We start from the raw sequence: 20,265 nt of genomic DNA on the forward strand, positions 1-20,265 counted from the left end.
TTGGCGGTTAACCGACATCTTTCTTGGCAGTTAATTTGCATATCGCCCTGATTAGCCAATGGGAAGCGTAGCGAAGGTACGGTCAATTACCCTTTTTGTCTTTTATTAGATAGGATAGTATTATAAATTATAGTCAACATGCTGTACATTACATATCAATGACTTGTTTATTTTAACTGGAAGTTGGCACATCTGACCCCCTAATCATTTTACCCATCCTCACCTCCCACCTGTGGGGACCGTATTGTATTGGGGTACATTCCCCCTATACCCCATTTTTTGAGAGTTTTACCATGAAAATAACTTGAATTTTGTCAAATTTTCTGCATCTATTAAAATAATCATGCAATTTTTATCTTTCATTTTACTATTGTGACGCATCACATCAATGATTTGTGGGTGGTGAACCATTATTGCATCTCTTGAATAATCATATGTGATCCTTTCAATGTAGTGTTGAATTTGGTTTCCTAATATTTGGTTGAGGCTTTTTGCATCTATGTTCAATAGGAGATATTGTTCTGCATTTTCTTTTCTCCACAGTATCCTTGCCTGGTTTTGGTATTGGGTATGCTGCTCTTGTAAAATGAGTTTGAGAGAGATCCCTCCTCTTATACTATTTGCGAAAGTTTGAGACTGGTATTCATTCTTCTTTAAATGATTTGTAGAATTGGCTAGTGAAGCCATTGGAATTTTAAGAGATTTTTGTTCATTGATTTAATCTCTGTTCTAGTGATTGGTCTGTTCAAATTTTGAATTTCTTTATGATTCTGTCTTGGTAGTTCGAATGTTTCTAGGAATTTGTCCATTTCTTCTAGGTTGTTCAATTTATTGGCCTATAATTGATTGTTCATAGTAGTGTCTTATGATCCTTTCTATTTGGTATCAGTTGTAACATCTCCTCTTTCATCTCTGATTTCACGTATTTTAGTCCTCCTCTTTTCTTGGTAAGTCTAGCTAAAGGTTTGCCTTTATCTTTTTAAAAACCCAACATTGTTTTATTGACCTTTTCTACTGTCTTTTAGTCTCTATCTCATTTATTTCCACTCTGATCTTTATTTCCTTCCTCCAGTTAACTTTGTGCTTCATTTGTTCTTCTCTTTCTACTTCTTTTGGGGTGTAAAGTTAGGTTGTTTATTTGAGATCTTGTTTCTTGATGTAGGCATTTATTGCTACAGTTGTCTCTTAAAACTGATTTTGCTGCATCTCATAAGGTTTGGTATATTGTTTTCATTTCCAGTTGTCTCAATATATATTTTAATTTTTTAATTTTTTCTTTGATGCATAATGTTTAGGAGCACATGGTCTAATTCACATATTTGTGCATTTTCCCATTTTCTTCTTGTAAATGATTTCTAGTTTCATATAATTGTGGTCAGGAAAGATGGTTAACATCATTTCAGTCTTTTTAAGTTTATTAAGACTTGTTTTGTGGCTGACTACAAGATCTGTCCTGGAGAGAGTTCCATCTGTGCTTTAAAATAATGGGTATTCAATTGCTTTTGTGTGGAATGTCCTGTATATGTTAAGTCCATGTAGTCTAATGTATTTTTTAAGGCCAACGTTTCCTTCATGATTTTCTGTCTGGATAATCCATTCCTGAAAGTGAGATATTAAAGTTCTCTACCATTATTGTATTTCTAAGTATTTCTCCCTTTAGGTTTGTTCATACTTGCTTTATATATTTAGGTGTTCCTGTGTAGATTTTATATCGTCTTATTGTTAAATGTTACATCTTCTTATTGTATTGACCACTTTTAATTATGTAATGACCTTCTTTGTCTTTTTTAGTCTTTACCATGTAGTCTTATTTGGTTTGATGTAAGTGGAGTTACCAAAGCTTTCTTTTGGTATCCATTTGCAGGGAATTATCTTTTTCCATCCCTTCACTGTCAGACTGTCTGTGTCCTTACAACTTAAGTGAGTCTCCAGTAGGCATATAGATGAGTCTTTAAAAATAAAAATCCAGGTGGGGAGGGTTCAGGAGCGGGCTGGAAGAGGTTTATGGGAGGAAAAGGAGGCCCTATCTAATACTTTCAACAATAAAGATTTTTAAAAAAATCTATTCAGCTACTCTGTCATCTTGGTGGGAGAATTTAGTCCTTTTACATATAATTATAAGTATATACCTATTGCCATTAAAAATACTTAGTAGGTGTTTTATAGGTCTTCTGTTCCTTTTTTCTTCTCTTGTGCTCCTCCTGTGTGGTTTTATAATTTCTTAGCGGTATGCTTAGGGTATGCTTAGAGTCCTTTGTATCTTTTGTGTATCTACTATAAGCTTATCTTTGTGGTGCCATGAGGATTATTTACATAAGACACCTTAAGTTTTAACACATTCTAAAGCCCTACATTTTTCTTCCCTACTGTTTTGTTTTTGATGTCACAATTTCTATATTTTTATCCTGAAGAAATTATATTTTGACTACTTTTGCCTTTTAACCTTCATATTATCTTTGTGATTAATCCACCACCTTTACAATGTTAGATTATTCTGTATATTACCATATATTTGCCTTTACCAGTGAGATTTCATCTTTTATATGTGGTCCTATTACCAATTAGCACCCCCTTGTTTCAACTTAAAGATGTCCCTTTATCATTTCTTGTAAGGCTGGTGTAGAGACGATTAACTCCTTTAGCTTTTGTTTGTCTGGAAAACTCATTTCTCCTTTAACTGTGAATGACAGCTTTGTTGGGTATTCTGGTAGTAAGTTTTTCTTTCTTCAGTATTTTTTTTAAATTAAAATGTGAAATTATGGTTGACATATAATGTATTTCAGGGGTACAACATAGTGCTTCAACATTTATATACCTTATGGAGTGATCATCACAATATATATAGTAACCATCTGTCACCATATATTATTACAATATTAGCTATATTTAAGTTGTACATTACATTCCTGTGACTTACTTTATGACTGAGTTTGTCATAATTCCTTTCTGTTATATTTTGAGCCAATCCCTTTTGGACTGCGAAGTTTTTGCTGATGTCTTATGAGGTTTCCTCGTTGTCTTTAGCTTTTGATAATTTAATTACAATGTATCTTGGTGTGGGTTTCTTTGGGTGTTTATTTGGAACTCCCAGCACCCTGGATCTGGATGCTATTTCCTTCCCCAGGTTATTAAAGTTTTCAGTCATTATTCTTCAAATAAGTTTTCTGCCCCTTTTCCTCCTCTCTTGGGACCCCTGTACCAATGCAAATGTTGGTCTGTTTGATGGTGTTCCATAAGTGCCTTAAGCTACCTTCACTTCTTCTGTCTTCTTCATTCTTCATTTTTGCTGCTCTGATTGATTTTCACTGTCCCATCTTTATTTTTTTTTAAGCTTTTGAATACATTTCTGTTGATTTCAGAGAGGAAGGGAGAGGGATAGAGAGAGAGAAACATCAATGATAAAAGAGAATCATTGATTGGCTGCCTCCTGCACTGGGAATTGTGCCCATAACCTGGGCATGTACCTGGACCATGAATCAAACCATTACCTCCTGGTTCATAGGTTGATACTCAACTATTGACCCACACCAGCTGGGCTACTGTCCTATCTTTGAGTTCACTCATCTTTTCTTCTCCTCCATGAACACCTCGATTGTATTTTTCAGTGTAGTAATTGTAATCTTCAGTTCTGTGACTTTTATTTGGTACTTCCTTATAATTTTACTTGGTTCATTCGCTTCTCCAAAGCTTGGTGAATACCTTTATGACTATTATTTGAACTCTTTAACAGATAAATCATTTATCTCTGTTTCCTGAAGATCTTTTCCAAAGGCTTTATTTTGTTCTTTCTTTTGGAATATATTTCACTATTTTTTTCATTTTTTCCTGACTCTCTGTGTTAGTTTCTATACATTGGATAAAAGAGCCACCTGCCACAGTCTTGAAGGAGGGTGTCATCATGTAGATGAAGCTGTCATTCAACTCTGTCCTAGTTCTTGGTTTTCTCCTAAATTGTTGTAATTGTCTGAATAACCTATTTTATTTTTAGTGGTTTCCATTAGTTGGGAGTGTGTCGAGACCTGTAGACCTATCAGTGTCTCAAAGGGGAGTATCTCAGTTCCTAGATTCAGGTAGACTGGAAGCCAGACCCTTAGGCAGCAGTTATTAAAGTATGAAAATATATACTGTCCAGTGGGCCACCAAGGCAATATATATTTGGGTGCAGTCACAAAAATTGAGGTGCCAAATGAGGGTACAAGCTCCTTTCTGGAAGATATTGGCAAGTTGTAGCAAGGTGAGAGGAAGAGTGTAAAGATAGCTCTCACCACCCTTGACCCTGGAGAGTATTTCAGTGGGCTCCTAGATGTGTGTTCTATTAGATGCCTGCCCCTCAGGCCAATGCTTAAAGATAAGCCAAGTTCTTTCACAGAAAGCCTGGGTGCTGCCTCTGCATTGAGCCCTGGGGTGGGTGTATGCACTCGGCCTTTAGGGCTGTTTCTTGGTTTGCTAGAGCCTCCTGGGTCTCGGGGACACAAGCCCCATTACCTTACAAAGCTAAGGTCTGGAGGTTCATCTCTGAGGTGCAGGTCTTAAAAGTTAGAGTACCCAATGTGGGTTTCAAGCTTTTTACTCCTCAGGGAAAAGATCCGGTTTTTGAGCTCCCTCTGGATTGTAGGTTGCTAGCTGGAGGTGGAGGTTTTTAGTGAGATTTTGTCTCAGCTTGCTTTGATGTGTAGGAGTTGTTCAGCTAGTTGCTTTTTTGTTTTGTTTTTCTGCCACCGCTCCTACCCCCAGAGGAAATTGTTCTATTCATAGCTAAAGATTTAGTGTGTCCATGGCAGGAGGTGAACTTTGCAGTCACAATCTGATTGCCAGTGATTGAGCCCCATAGATTCTGCCCTGAAATCTCCAACAAGTGAGACTAAGTGGGCCTCCTGGGAAGCAACCCACAGTGGTGGGCAAGCTGGATGTTCACCTTGGGCCCTTTTTCCCACTGGAGAAAATGTAGGCCGCAGGGTACCCTTTGGTGCAGCGCTATGCCGGCCTGTGGGAGGCGATGCTGTCAGAGTGTGGCTGCTCCTCTTACCCTTTTAATGCAGTGCTTCTTGGTCTCTGTGGGACAAAAGAGTACTTCAGACTCACCTGTGTTTTGATATTTTTCACAATTGCCTTGTTTATGAATTGTTGGTTGCTAATTGGTCTTTTTGTGAGGGAAACTCAAGTCAGAACAACCAATGTTGCCATTTAGATAACATCTTAATTTAGCATTTTACTATGAAACTGAAATCCATCACCTTCTATATGAATCAAAGATATTTTTAAAATGCTACTGCATTTTATTGCTTTAGCAAATAAAACAGTCAAAATTAGAAAACGTATTGCAATAATTGTCCCAAAAGGTGTCTACACACCTTAACAGCTAATAGCTCAATTTTGAAAATGAAATGTATTTTAATAAACACTACCTTTATAATTATTCAAACTGTGTGTACACAATTTTGTGACACCATACTAGAATATGTAATTTTTCAATAAATACATATGTAACATTAATTAATCACATTTATAGCACTACAGAATAATTGTCATTAGGCTATATGTAATATAGTATATATAACAAGAAAGCAAATTTTCTACATATTTATCAACAACTTACAACCATTTTCTAAATAGGCATTAAAAAGTGACACACAAGGGTGGGTTCTGGATAAATAGTGATGCACTATGATACCTTAACTCTATTGTGGATGATTATTTCTCGGTATGCAATGTGTTTTTAAGAGAAGTCCACAAATAAAAGAGTAAGAATGAGAAATGAATTTCATTCATCTTGACATGATTAAATAGACCTAGGGTTTCTCTGTGGAACTCAGGTCAATCATAAAGCTTGCATGGATGTGGTAATTTTTATTTGCAAAGAATATTTAACTTACACTGATTTAGACTGAATATGTGCCACCCTCCTACCCCTTCATATGTTGAAGCCCTAACTCAAAGTGAGGCTGTATTTAGGGTAAGGAACTAGTTAAGCCTAAATGAGGTCCCAAGGGCGAGACCCCAAACATAATTAGATGATGGTTGGATTAGTGTTCTTAAAAGAGGCACTAGAGAGCTTTCTCTCTCTCTATTTTCCCTTTTCCCTGCAGTGCACACACTGAGGAAAGGCCCTCTACAAGCCAGGATGAGAACTCTCACTAGAAAATGAATCAGCTGGAACTTCGATCTTGGAATCCTAGCCTCCAAAATATGAGAAAATTAGTTTGTTTGTTTTTTAAGCCTCCCAGTTTGATACTTTGCTGTGTCAGACCAAACCGAATAATACACTGTTCAAACAAAGTTAAATATCAGCACCAAGGCTAGTCCCCAAACTACATCATCATGCCCTTCTGCCATTTTTAATTTCCCTTAATTCATCTGTTTGTGATTAAGAACAGTAATGGTATTACTAGTGCTAGGCACATAAGAACATGATACAAGTTGTTTCTCTATTTCTTCACATATAAGGCAAACCAATCTTCAGGTATTTGAGATTTAAAGTCATTTTTCTCTGAAAAGCTATATATTTATTATTAATAAGATCAATATAAAATGGAAACACTTTACAAAATAAGTTTTGCTAGGGATGACAAAACTACAGCAAACTGGAGGTACTTCAAAGTGAAGAACTATACAAATATGTACATGTGATTTACTACTTTACCTGTTGAAGTTCTTGCTCTCGTTGTTTATGTCTCATTTCCATCTGTTTAATTTTCTTTTCTAAGCCCATGAAATGTTTCATCTCTGGTGTATGGTTTTCTTTGGCCTCTCTCAATTCTTCTAAGAGTTTTGTAATCTAAAATTGAGGTATGAAGTAAATGAAAAACTATGATAAGGGAGTAATTAATTTTTAACAGGTAGTCTTAAGAAGGAAGAATATTAACCACATATTTTTTGTGTAAAATTTCACTAGATAAGAGGTTTCTTGTCAACAAAGGTTTTTTAGTTGTTAGGATAATTAATAGCTTTCCTTCCCTAGTCCAGGAAGTAAAAGGGTCATCGTAGATCTGAACTAACCTCACAATCCAAAAAGTTTCAGATAATTGGCCCAGCTTTCCCTCCCAAGTATGCCAGGCTGGTTTATGTCATTCAAAATTAAGCTGGGCACTTATCTTTGTTATAAAGTATTTGTTAATAGAATGATTACTTTTAAGATTAAGTAATACAGAAACAGTTCAGTAAATATGGATCCTTCTTTTGTCAACTCCCTATAATCCTATTTGTACTTCTCTTCTGGCTCTTATCATTTTATAATTCATTCCACAAATAAATGTATGCATATGAAATAGAGATAATGAAGTAATAAACTTTCTGTGCTTGCTGCTGTCTTAGGTTGCAAAGATGAAAGACACATGGGGAATTGCAGTTTAGTGCAGTACCTCTTTTTTCTGATTATAGCACACAGAGAAAGTGGTAATATTTTATGTCACCAGGGAGTTAAATGGAGGGGATCTGAAGGATCTTTATATTGGGTTTGATGGAACAATTACATCTATTTTCTTTATATCACATAATTATAATTTGCTAATATCAAAAGACAAAATAATTAACAAACAAATGAAAATAGATAAAATTAACAAATTCAATTGTTTTACATGGAAACACCCACTACCTAATAACATTGACAATACTAAACATACACACTTCCTAAATTAGTTTTAAAAATGTGAAAATACAAGCAAATTGAGTCAAAGGCAAATCAAAATATTTTAAAATAGATATGTAGACTTTAATTGGATGATCTGCAGAAAGATCAGCAGAAATTTAGTTCAAAATAAAAAATACAAAAAATTTCTCTTCATTTGTAGCTACTTAAATGCACCTTTAAGGGTATAATTAAAGTTGAATACTTACTTTTATAAAATTCTTGCATTTTGTTGAATAATCCTATGTTGGTAACTGGATACATAAGCAAAGATTGATCAAAAATGCTTCCTGTTACTTAGAAAAAACTGGTAACGACCTCAATGTCCAACGATAGGGCTTGGTTACCTCAGGCAAGTTATTTAATTTTTCTTAGCATCAATGTCTTTATAAAATGGGAATAATAGTGCCTAAGCTTTGGGGTTATTGTGAAGAACCACATAGAGCTCATATCACAGTGCCTAGTATATACTTAAAGTAAATACTTAAAAATTGGTAACTCTTATTGTTATGAGTTTTTGAAAAAAAGCTATTTCCTGTAGTTATATTATTGGTGATCTGGCACCATTGTGATGATTACTTTACCTATTTACTAACTAAATTAGTCTTAGTACTTAATGCAGAAATGGCTTTAACCATCTAATTTTACCTACTAAAAATCTACCCAAAAAATATCAATATCTGGGGAAAGCAGGTTTCCATAAACAAGATATTAATATTCTCTTGACTGTGGTATTTTTAGGTTATGTCTATTTGTACATTTAAGTTAAAAATTAATGCAGAAATATGAATATGATTGAAATGGCTAAGATAAACTTATGTTAGCCCAATATTTTCGTGATTTCTTACCTCTTTCTGTAGGATTTCTTCTCGAACTTGAGAAACTATAAGAGATTCTTGTTTATCTTGTAGCTCATTAACTTGATTTTGGAAATGTTTTATAAGTACCTAGAAAATTATGATAGAAGTTCTGAGTTAAGAAAGTTCTTCCTTGAACATTATTTGAAAAATATAAGAAAGCCAATTAATGACTTTTGTTTATGCTAAAAACATAAAGATCCTAATATTTTAAAATTACAAAGTTCTAACATAGAAATAGGTTGCCATAGGAATTAAGTTCATTGAATTAATTAAACTCATTGAATAAGTTCATTATTTTGTTTCTTTCAACATTTAATATAAAGCATCACATATTACAAATTAATGACTATGTAACTACATGGCTTTTTTATCTCTAGTATTTTTCTCCTGAAGGCTTTAAGATAAACCTCTAAAAAGTGTAAGCATTCTTCTCTGGCTGGTATGGCTCAGTTGGTTGGAGCGTCATCCCATACACCACAAGGTAGTGGGTTTGATTCCTGGTCAGGGCCACATACCTAGGTTGCAGGTTAGATCCCTGGTTAGGGCAAGTGCACTTGTGGGAGGCAACCGATCAGTGTTCCTCTCATTCTAAAAATCAATAATGATTTTTAAAAAGTCTAAGCATTTTGCAGAAAGTGGCCAATATTATCTTTATACTTTGTGATTAAGTAGAATAATAGCTTTTATTAAAGAGCTATTGACTAAATAAAGATAACACAAGCTTAATATCTGTGAAATAAATGTTAGTCTCATACTTTTAGACAAATAAGTGGAAATAACACAATACTTCTATCAAGAAACTGAAAAAACAGGAAAAATTCATCTCTTATCTCTAATGTTTTACTTTTACTGTTTTTATGATCAGACTATGATGATTTCCATTTAACTCAAAATTTGCAATATTATATTTAGAATTCTGGGAAAACAATGTATTTATGGCACGGCATAATGATACTACTTTTCCCACCTCTTAGACTGCTGCTTACTGTATAATCACTTGATATAATGTTTACACTGCACACTAACACCCCACTCTTATGAGGAAAAAGACTACAGAGCTTATCTACAAGTCTATATAATGGTTACTTTTGAAAAGCACTTTAAATCTCTTTCATTTAAGTATTAAAAACAGTCACAGTTCTTTATTTCTGAGCTGAGACTAAATTATAGACCTCATTATATTTCACCTTTAAGTACCCCAAATACTTCAACATGCATTTCCTTAAAGGGTATTTTCTCTAAAAACACAGTACATTTTTACACCAAAAAAATACAATAATTTCATAACATCTAACATATAGCCAATATTCAAACTTCCCCAACTGGAGGATTTGTTTTTAATTAAGATGCTACTAAATAATTATAGGTAGGAAAGGTGGTGGTGAAATAATTATTTCTTTTATTTTTAATCCTAACCCGAGGATGTTTTTTATTGATATTAGGGAGAGAGAGAACCATGAATAGCTGCCTCCCGTACCTACCCCGACTAGGGATTGAAACCACAACCTAGTTATCTGCTCTGACCAGAAATTGAACCTGCAACCTTTTTGGTGTATGGGACGATGCAACAACCAACTGACCTAACCCAGGGCAAGATATAATTATTTCTTGAAGTTTTCCCCCTCTGCTTGTTTGTTAAAATTAAAACCTACAGAATAGATGATGAGCAAAATGAACATTCCTGTATTTTCAACTTGAATTACCAACTGTTAACATTTTGCCACATTTTTTTTTTTTTTTGGATACACCATTTGAAAGTAAGCTGCACATTCTATTTTAATGCTGTTTTTTTTTCTTTATTGATTAAGTTATTACATATGTGTCCTTATTCCCCCAATGGGCCCCAACCCCCCTGGTGTCTATGTCCACTGGTTAGGCTTATATGCATGCATACAAGTCCTTTGGTTGATCTCTCTCCCTTACCCCTACCATGCCCTTCCTTCCTAATGCTATGTGTTTTGTTTTGTTTTTTTCAACTTACTAACACCATAGAAGAAGGGCACAGGGTAGATATTCATAGGTATCTGAGTAGATATACACAGTAAGACACTTTTGAGGAAATGTATAACCTGTTAGCATACCCTGTCATAATTTTAAAAAGACTACTTTAGATCTCTTTGTTCATTATTTTATCCCAGGTGCCTATCTATAGACCCAGAATCATTATTTGTTTAATGAATAAAAGGTAATGGGGCAAGAATGACCAGGACAATTACTTGTCAGTTGGGACTTGGGGTAAAGGGAGGTGTTTAACATTCAAGTTCAGGTACTAAGGTTCCAATCAAATTAGACACAGTCCTCACCCATCCATTAACACCTACTTAGAAGATCTACTTGAGAAATGTAGGGATGAAACTGTACCAATAAAACACTTATTTAGAGTATAACTTTAAATAGTTAAACATATGGCAATGGCATCCTCATAAACATAAAATCAAGCCAACAACACCATTTCTATCACCAACATACCAAAGTGAAGTTAAAATATTTCCAAATTAATGTTCTGTTAACAGCACTGAAAAAAAATCACATTGAAGTCTAAGAAAGTTTGTTAAAGTCACCTACCTCTTGAGTTGCTATTTTACGATTTAATTCAGCTACTTTGGAAGAGGAATTTTCTACTGCGTTTTGACAAAGGAGTTTCTCTATTTCCCTCTGATGAGATGCTTTGAGAGATGTGATGTGTGCTGCAGTGTCTTCCTTGACCCTTTAGAGCAAATGAAAGAAAACCACACATAAAAGCAGCTCTTCAAACGTTAATTCAGAAGCTAGCACAATAGCAGTGTAAGAAGCAAAGGGAGAGAGGGCACCAGTATCTACTGCATTGTGCTAGGGGACTCACACATTACTTACTGCCTAGAACCACTCCACGAGCTCACAATTATTGACTGAGTTTAGGAGAGAGGAATGTATCTAGGATCCAGGATCAGTAAGCTGCAGACCTGTGGTTCGAGCCAGCACATCTGAACCTTAGAATCCAGGGCAGGCCTTCCACTCTACCCCCAGTGTGGGGCTGCACTTTCTGAGGGAAGTGAACGTTCTACATGTTCTGTTTGGATTTAAAGCAGAGGGTCTGTCTTGTCTTTTAATTAAGACTAAGATTTCTTGACCAGATTGTTATTTGGATAATCACAACTGTTCCCTTGAAAAACTCCAATGCTTTGTCTTGGCAACATTCTCCAGTTTCTGGCCTATGCGTATGACTCTGGGCTAGTTGCATGTTGCGAGAATAAAATTATTTTTACAGTAATTCTCAGGACACAGGATAACTGAACTTAATTAGTTTGCACTGCTAAGTATGAGAGACTATTCATTTGTCTCTGTGACAAAATTTATGCATTCAGAGGCAGTTTAGTAAATGGTGAAGTTACAACTAAAGAGCTGATACATTACTTATAGCTAAGTATTTCCTCTCTTATTGGAAATATTTGAAAATGACAGGATTTTAATCAAAGCAGATATTCAGTAAATCACTGTTGATACCTATTAACATAATTCCAAAACTACAAACAAATATATATCAGTTGCTCATTTGATTATATGAAAATCTCTTAAATGGAAACTATCTGATTAGGGTCCTAAGAAAAGCATAAAAATCTGAAGCACCCATGGTATAGTGCTCATAATAAAAACTGCCTGAATCTGGGACCAGGGAAGGTTATATCTCGATTCTCAGACCCAGAGCTGTCTGAGAAACAGATTAACAATACTCAAAAATTATAAATGTGTATAGAAAAATTTAAAGAAAACAAACCCTGAATTTTAAATTATTTCTAGGAAAGAATGTGATTATTTACAAATAGCTTCATTGATACTATCACATTCGGGACTATAGAAAAAAAGTTTCAACTTGGAAGCAATATGGTTACCATGATGACTCAATGATAGGTCACCACCAATCAATCAATAAACCTCAACATGTTAGGTATTATCTGTGCTCATTCTGCTTCCTATGCTCATTCTGCCTGTATTCTACCAGGACCTATCTCTTCCTTAATTCAAGTACTCATTACACACTGTGATGCCTCCAACTCTGTGTTCCTTAAGTAGTCAAATGTATTGACATCCTAATCTACGAAGGGCGTAACTGTATATTCAATATATAATTTATATATTGCTTCATAAACATTAAATTAGCCCTAACCGGTTTGGCTCAGTGGATAGCGAGTTGGCCTGAAGGGTCCCAGGTTCGATTCCGGTCAAGGGCATGTACCTTGGTTGCGGGCACATCCCCAGTTGGGGGTGTGCAGGAGGCAGCTGATCGATGTTTCTCTCCCATCGATGTTTCTGATTCTCTATCCCTCCCCCTTCCTCTCTGTAAAAATCAATAAAAATATATGTTAAAAAAATTAAATTACATTTTTGTACACCTGAAGACTTATTTTAACTCTCACACTCAAAGCTATTGTGTTTACAGGTTGTAAAAGAAGTATAATCCTAAATCAGTTCTCAAGGAGCTACAAGATAGAGTTATGATTAGTATTTCGTGGTATATAAATTATATAAGAGCTCAAAGGCAGAGGCAGGCAATTTCCTGGGAAGGTCTAGGAAATATTTTGTGGAAGAGGCAGGACTTGAAACATGAACAAGCAAAAGGCAGTGAAGAAATTCAGCAAGTCAGGCTTAGAAAGTCTGATTTTTGAGAAGGGAGAATAAAGAGAAGTCATGAGTCAATTAAAATGAACAGAAAATAAGTTTTAGTCAGAGTGGCCAAATCATGGAGGTTAAGGGAGGGAACCACTCAAGAAAGCAGTACAGTGGACAATGTCAAGGATAACGAGGCTGGAGACAACCCCACTTGTCTGGGAAAAGTCATTACTGAGAGACCAGGTTTGAAAGAATGATGAGAGCCACATGGGGAAAAAAGAAGAGGCTACTTGTGGGAAACTGGTACAGAAAGACAGAAAGGGGACCAGAACTTGGTGTGATCAGGCAAAAAAATCTGAGCATGTTGGAAACCTCAGAGGAAAGACAGTGATAGTACTTGGAGATTCTGAGGAGGAAAGAGATGAATGGATGTGACCACAAGATTAATTTGGAAGAGTTATTTTGGAAAAAAGGACCCTGTCCTCTTAGAATGTCACTCCTTTTTCCTAATAGCGGTTTTTGACAGTAATCTGCCTATGGCAATCACAAATAATGATATTCATTTGCAAGAAGGCCTACTAGCACCATTTGAATTCTTGCAGAAAGAAGACAAGATTGGTCAGCCCAGGACATGGTGTGGGTTCACATGGAGATTCAGGTTCATCAGAATCTGGTTCCAAAATGAAACAGATCTATGCTAAGCAATGTAATACAATTTCTTAAAATTCAGTTCAGGGTATAACTAATTATCTAGAGGAAATACATCTTATAATTTAATAACTTATCTTTTTGTCCACATATTAACAAATGCACATTTTACCTTTTCATGGAATTCTCAAACTGGTTCATAGCTATGTCAGATTTCATCTTCAACTCATTCCTCTCCACGATTACTTTCTCCAGTTCATTTTTCAATCTGCAGTTTTCTTGCAAAACCTCTGAAATGTGGGAATCAGTGAAAGTATGTGGTTGGTAAAGCTTGCCATCCAGGGTTCCAGGGAAGGAGTTGGCACTTCCTTTACCTGCGTGCGAAACTTCCTTCTTTACCCTTTTTGCAGTCATTTCCTCCCTCCCCTTGGAGTGCTGACTGGATAGCATCATTCTTCTCTCCTTCTGAAGCTTCTCCACAGTTTTCGAAAGGTCTTGTATTTCTCTCCCCTTTGCCGCCAGCTCCTCATTGAGTCTTGCCAGTTTAGCTTTAGCATGAGCCTGTTCCACCTGGAATTCGATAGACTGGAAATCTTTATCATCTCTATTTTTCTTGAGTTCTAACTCAGCATTCTGTTGTTTAAACGTGTCTATTTCAGCTTCAAGGTTTCTTACAGTGATTTCATGGGCTTCCTTAATGTCGTGAAGTTCTTTCTCCAGTGCTTTAACCCTAGAGGAGTTGTCATGTTGGTTCTGGGATGCTGCCTTCAATTTGTGGGCAAGCAGCTGCTCCTGTTCCTCTAGTCTCTGTTCATACTGAATCTGAAGAAAAGAATCCATGTAATGTCAAACCAATGCTAAATATTTCATTAGTTACTGAAGCCCTGTATCCTACCAGGACCTACCAATTCTTTTATACAGGCACTCATTACACACTGTGATGCCTCCAACTCGGTGTTCCTTGAGTCAAATGCATCGAAGTCCTAATCTTTGAAGGGCATAACATTATATAGTCTCAAAATATGTTACACAATTTCAGAATTAATGTTGCTTTATAAACATTAACTTACACGTTTTTGTATCCCCAGTGCTTATATTAAATCTTACAATCAAAGCTATTATTGTATACCCTTCTCTATGCAAATTGACAAACTATATACTCTTTGAGGATAAACAGGAAAAGCGATTGGGGATACTGAAGTCTTTAAGGTATAGAACATTTTCAGCTTCCTAATAGCAATTTAGAAATCTCATATGGAGTTAAGTAAGTTAGGTTAAAATTTGTATCCTGGAGATTTTTATTATAAATGAAATAACCTCAATAGTTTACCCTGTGGAAAGAGGCACTGATAGTGTTTGCTCATTCATTCAATGAATATTTATTTTGCTATCATTGCTTGCCAAGCACTGGGCCAGATGCTAGGAATAGAGAAACTCAGTTCTTGATTTCAAAAAGTTCACAGCCTGGTGAGGAGAGTGACATGGCTACAGTTCCGATGTCCTATGACCCCTGTAGTAATAGGCCTTTGAACATGCTAATTTCAGTGGAAATATTTTCAAGCATAGCAATTAAAATATTTTATACTGAATATATATCAGAGATGCTTTATTCTGCCTTTTCATGACTTAATTTACACTAACTCTAGTATCACTGAGAGGGGCTCATGTAAAGATTATCCTGTGCTTGATTATTTCACGTTTGAAATAAGTTACTGAAGGGGGACAAAAAGGTAGGATGAATCTAGGTTGCTTTTGCAGCTGACACTCAAGGTAAAGGTTTTGTGAGAAAGGATGTTTAGAGCTATTTATTTGTTAAGATGAGACCTAAGAAGTGTCTGTCCCCTGGTCCATCTCTGAGTCCCATCTTTATGGCACTTACCTTCATTTTCTGAAACTCTTGTTCCATGGTACGAAGGCTTCTCTTTGCTTCTTCATCTTTGCCCTCCAGATCGGCTTCTAGTTTTTTAATTCTTTTTTCCATAAATTCCACTGTGTTTCTATCTACTGTATCACCAGCTGCTGATGCAGCCAATATTAAAGCAGGTAAAGAATTAGGATATCTTCTCTTTAGAATTCCTTCCATTTCCTTAACCTAGTAAAATATTTTTGAATATATGTAAGTTTGCAAATATATAACTAAGCAGTTTAATATAGATTACGCTATATCAGTTATGTCTAGATTTCAGAGATACTTATATCGTATCTCACGACTGAACTGAATGCACAGAAGCACAAATTAATTTCAAATTTTACATCCTTAGATTGATTAAAAAATCTTACAGTATAATATCTAATTAATTACTGGTGAATTTACAGAAATCCTCTCATATTCATTTGAAACAGATTTTGGGACTATTTTACTATTAATAATCAGTCTTTTTGAGGACAAAGCTCTTTTCCCGCCTTTTTTCTACAGATCTCCTCTAATGGTAGTTATGCTGTCTACTGACTGAAATATTACTTATGTGCTCATGAATGTGCAAACTTATTGCAATAAGCATACCCCTTCCTGCAAGAATCTCCATCCTACCCTAAACCCCTCCAAATGAAGTATAACCTATTTTAAAATGACTTCAAAGGAAGAAGAATTAGATGACAAAAATGTTCATTTAAAAATGTTCATATAAAAACAACAACATATTATATGGTCTTCCTGGAGAAGAGAATGGCACCAGGGTGCACAGAAATTAGAGTTTGATTTTATATATTCATATATGTGTATGCCTTCTTTTGTTAATGGTATTATGGTTAAGATATCTTTGGAAAACATATACTAAAACAATATTCTTTTAACAGTTTCTAGTCTCTGAGTATGCAATCAAATAAATAGCACCTAAGAGGCAGTCTGTGCAGCTACAGCACATTTGCTGTTAAGACTGTGCCTCTAGCTTTATAACCTGTGTCAACTCAAAATCTCTGCTGCTTCACTGGCAAAATGGGGATGATAATACCAATTTCATGGCGTTGATACAACTAAGTGAGGAACAAATGATGTTTATTTTGGTAACGGGCTCAGCAGAGTGCCCACCATCTAGGGAGGCTTGATATTACTGTCTTTTATTTTGATCTGGTCTCAAAAATTTTATCTCCCTTAAGGTAAGATGGGTTGCTGGTGTTCAACATCCTGTTTATAAATTGAACATTGTTCATGTTAGGTATTGAAGTGTCACATCATTTGCAAAGTTAACAGATATTTCCATTCATAAAAACTGCTTGCACAGTCACAGATGTACCATAAAATGGGATGCATCCAGATATAAATATTGGTAACTTATTTGTCTACAAAATTGTCAAAGCTTTCCTTCCTCTGGTATTTAAAACCTAGTCATTTCCATTAGATGTAAGCATATAAGGGTATATACATATACACCAAATGTATTAAAAAGAAAAGATCTAACTTTTGTTTTAACATATTTAGTAATGCATTCCTTTAAAATTTTAAGAAATATTTTCAATCTGATTGTGATATCTTGAAATGTATATTTTTACCTTCTTTAATTTTGCTTTTTAATATTCTTTAATCACTGATACTAGTGTGGCTGCCATACAAAGTAAAAATTTTTAAAAAATTTCTCACTGGAATATCTATTAAATAAAAGTATGAACAAATGCACATAATTTGATTTTCACTATAATATACATTTAATTAGCTCCATTTTTACTTATGTGCTATTTAGAAAAGGAGATATATTATTCTGTAATTAAGCTATTTCAGAATATATGGCTCCAAAATGAGCTTGAATATAATATACCTTGATTATAAAATAAGTATTAAGGTTTAACATCATTAAGATAGGAATGTTCATGGGAATAGAATTAATAAGATCTAAAATGTACATGCAGCCAACTATACAAAATACTACTGACAATATTTTAGAAAGATATAATCGAAGATGATACTAAAAGTGTTAATAAAAGAGGAAGGTTATGGGGGGAAAAAGGGACATATGTAATACTTTCAACAACAAAGATTTTTTTAAAAAGAGGGAGGTTACTTTTGTAAAGCATATTTCTGGTCATTATCACCATTTCACATCTTAATTTTGCTATTAAGCATGCTTAATATTTTTCTCACACATTCAGTTCTATATTATTTCTTTTAAAATAAATGTATCTATTAGAGAGGTATTTTCTTTGGTTTTGTTTCTCTCACAAATCTGGATGGCTAATCTAAATCTAAGCACTGAAAAAGAGCCCAGCAATCCTGGTTACTTCAGAATATTTCTAGCTCTTCAGATCACCTTTGTGGTTCCTTTCCGGGAACTGAATCACACTCCAAGTCATACCTTTTAATATAAGAACAGGGTCTATAAAAGTAACAGAGGTAACTTTTTGCTTAGTTTTCCTTCTTCTCATAAAACTGTAATAATATTCAGCTTAGTGATGACCTCACAGTTTGGGGTTTGTGATGGAATAATAGCCATACATTTAAGTGTCATTACTTGACTGAAGACTCATGCTCTCCATCAACAGGGCTGGAATACTTTATTTTAATATTTAGGTATGAACAGAAAAAACTAATTATGGAAAGTTTAAAAACAGAAGGAAAACGTTAACTAATAAATATTCCACCCCACAAAACTACTTCAATGAAAAAAATCTTTATCATAATAAAAGTCACTATGATTTTTGAAAAAGGTCCCCCAGTTACACTAACTATGAAATGAGTATTTTTAAGCCTAAATAATGAGTAAGAGCTCAAAATTATCACCAGCTCTTTGGGTGCTGAATGTTCCATTTCCAAGGAGTCTGGTAATGCTTCTCAGCGTTACCAACATGTTCCCAGCTCTACACCGAGTTTCTAAATTCTGCTTCCTCTTCCTTCATGTCTAATAGAGCTGATGTAAAATAACCTGTCCTCAATAGGTCTACCATCCAATGAGGGACACAAGTGTAACTCTTTATGCATAAACTATAGATTATATAAAATGAGGTTGTTTACTACTTTTATTAATATTATTTTAAATACGTATATCAAGTAGGGACAGTTTTATATTACTACATCTTATAGAAACTGAAACAAGAAAAAACACAATAGACTCTACGTATACCTTAATGAAAATTTACCCTGAACACATACTTGTCGCTCTAGGTCCTGAATTTTTTTGGCATCAGCTGCTTTATCTTTTAAATGTGTCTTCTTCTGAAGAGATGGATTTCCAAATTCAGCTTTCAGTTTCTCAGCCTATCAATAAGTAAAAACATGTAAAGAAGCATATTTAAAACACACCTGGGACACATGAGGAGGAAAGCACAATGGAGTTTATTCATTCGTTTATTAATTTCCAGGCATGGCTCTGTGCTGGCCAGGTGGGGGTGCACAAGCCAAACCAGGTCCCTGCTTTCTTGGTGCTTATGCTCTAGTGGAAGGAGAGAGTTGATAAGCTAATAAAGTAAATTAATAACAAAATAACCTCAGAAAGTGCCTTGAAGGAAAAAAAAAAAAAGAGTGAAGGAATGGGAAGAAAGGGTCAGAGAGGGCAAGGTTGGCAGCTACATTAGATAAGGTGGTCAGGAAAGGTCTTTCTGGGGAGTAGAAATTTGAGCTGCGACCTGAACAAGGAGAGACAAAGGAAAACCAAGGACAGAGTAACCTAGGTGAAGGCAACAAGTGGTGTGAGCTTGGCATGTTCAAGAATCAGTGAGTGCTGTGGGGTGGCTGAGGGAGAGTGGTTTGTGGAAGTGTGGTTCGGATGAGGCTGGAGAGCAGGCAGAGTGCAGACCACGTGGGAACTTGACAGGTCGTGATAAGGAGCTTGGATCTATTTGCAGAATAATCTAAACTAGACTACACATCTAAAAGCAAACCCAAACCAGTTATTTTAATTTAAGGATTTAGAGTATTAATGACATAAGGCTAAGAAAAACTGTTGAATGCAATAGGGTGGACCCACAGAAATACACTCTAAATGATCTATTACCTCAAGTTTGAGCCTCTCAATTTCTTCATTTGCTTCTTTAAGTCGAACTGCATCTTTATCCAGAAGTTCCTGATTTTCCGCATACCACTGTATTCTTTTTTGCAAACGACTAATTTCTTGTTTATGTGTTTCTTCTAAAATTTTTATTTCATATAATTTTTCACCTATAGGATAAAATAACTCAATAACTACTTTTTCAAAATATGAAAATTAAAGATTTTAAATGAAAAACAATGCCTAACTAATGAAAGCATTATGAAAAAATAAGAGGCAAAAACAACTGATGAGATGCAAGGTAGTGTCTAATTTAACTTATTAATAAAGGGAGATGAAAACTGTGTTCTTAATCTTAAATCCTCAAACTGAGCAAAGTTATCTATGTAGACATTTTTGATACATCAATTATCTTCCCACTGACTTTCATTATAAAAGTAAACTTGTGCCCTGACCGGTTTGGCTCAAGTGGATAGAGCGTTGGCCTGGGGACTGAAGGGTCCCAGGTTCGATTCCGGTCAAGGGCATGTACCTTGGTTGCGGGCACATCCCCAGTAGGGAGTGTGCAGGAAGCAGCTGAATCGTGTTTCTCTCTCATCAATGTTTCTAACTCTCTATTCCTCCCCCTTCC

General features: G+C 35.2%; 1 protein-coding gene across 6 annotated transcripts in view; it reads right to left on the reverse strand.

The window, feature by feature from the left end:
• CEP162 (centrosomal protein 162kDa) overlaps nucleotides 1-20,265 on the reverse strand; it is an 83,134-nt gene that overhangs the window by 8,847 nt on the left and 54,022 nt on the right. For 5 of the 6 annotated variants that reach the window (XM_005869950.2, XM_005869951.2, XM_014542666.1 and 2 more), the window contains 7 exons: nucleotides 19,641-19,804; nucleotides 18,800-18,904; nucleotides 15,599-15,811; nucleotides 13,892-14,541; nucleotides 11,050-11,191; nucleotides 8,473-8,571; nucleotides 6,641-6,775 (listed from right to left, as the gene is read on the reverse strand). In XM_005869950.2, the coding sequence (XP_005870012.1) occupies nucleotides 6,641-6,775; nucleotides 8,473-8,571; nucleotides 11,050-11,191; nucleotides 13,892-14,541; nucleotides 15,599-15,811; nucleotides 18,800-18,904; nucleotides 19,641-19,804 (1,508 nt within the window). Of the gene's footprint in view, nucleotides 1-5,026; nucleotides 5,053-6,640; nucleotides 6,776-8,472; nucleotides 8,572-11,049; nucleotides 11,192-13,891; nucleotides 14,542-15,598; nucleotides 15,812-18,799; nucleotides 18,905-19,640; nucleotides 19,805-20,265 lie in introns of all 6 variants that reach the window. The other variant, XM_014542665.1, reaches the window with a different exon arrangement.

Source organism: Myotis brandtii, unplaced genomic scaffold, assembly GCF_000412655.1.
Source record: "Myotis brandtii unplaced genomic scaffold, ASM41265v1 scaffold31, whole genome shotgun sequence".
In the NCBI taxonomy this organism is placed as follows: Eukaryota; Metazoa; Chordata; class Mammalia; order Chiroptera; family Vespertilionidae; genus Myotis; species Myotis brandtii.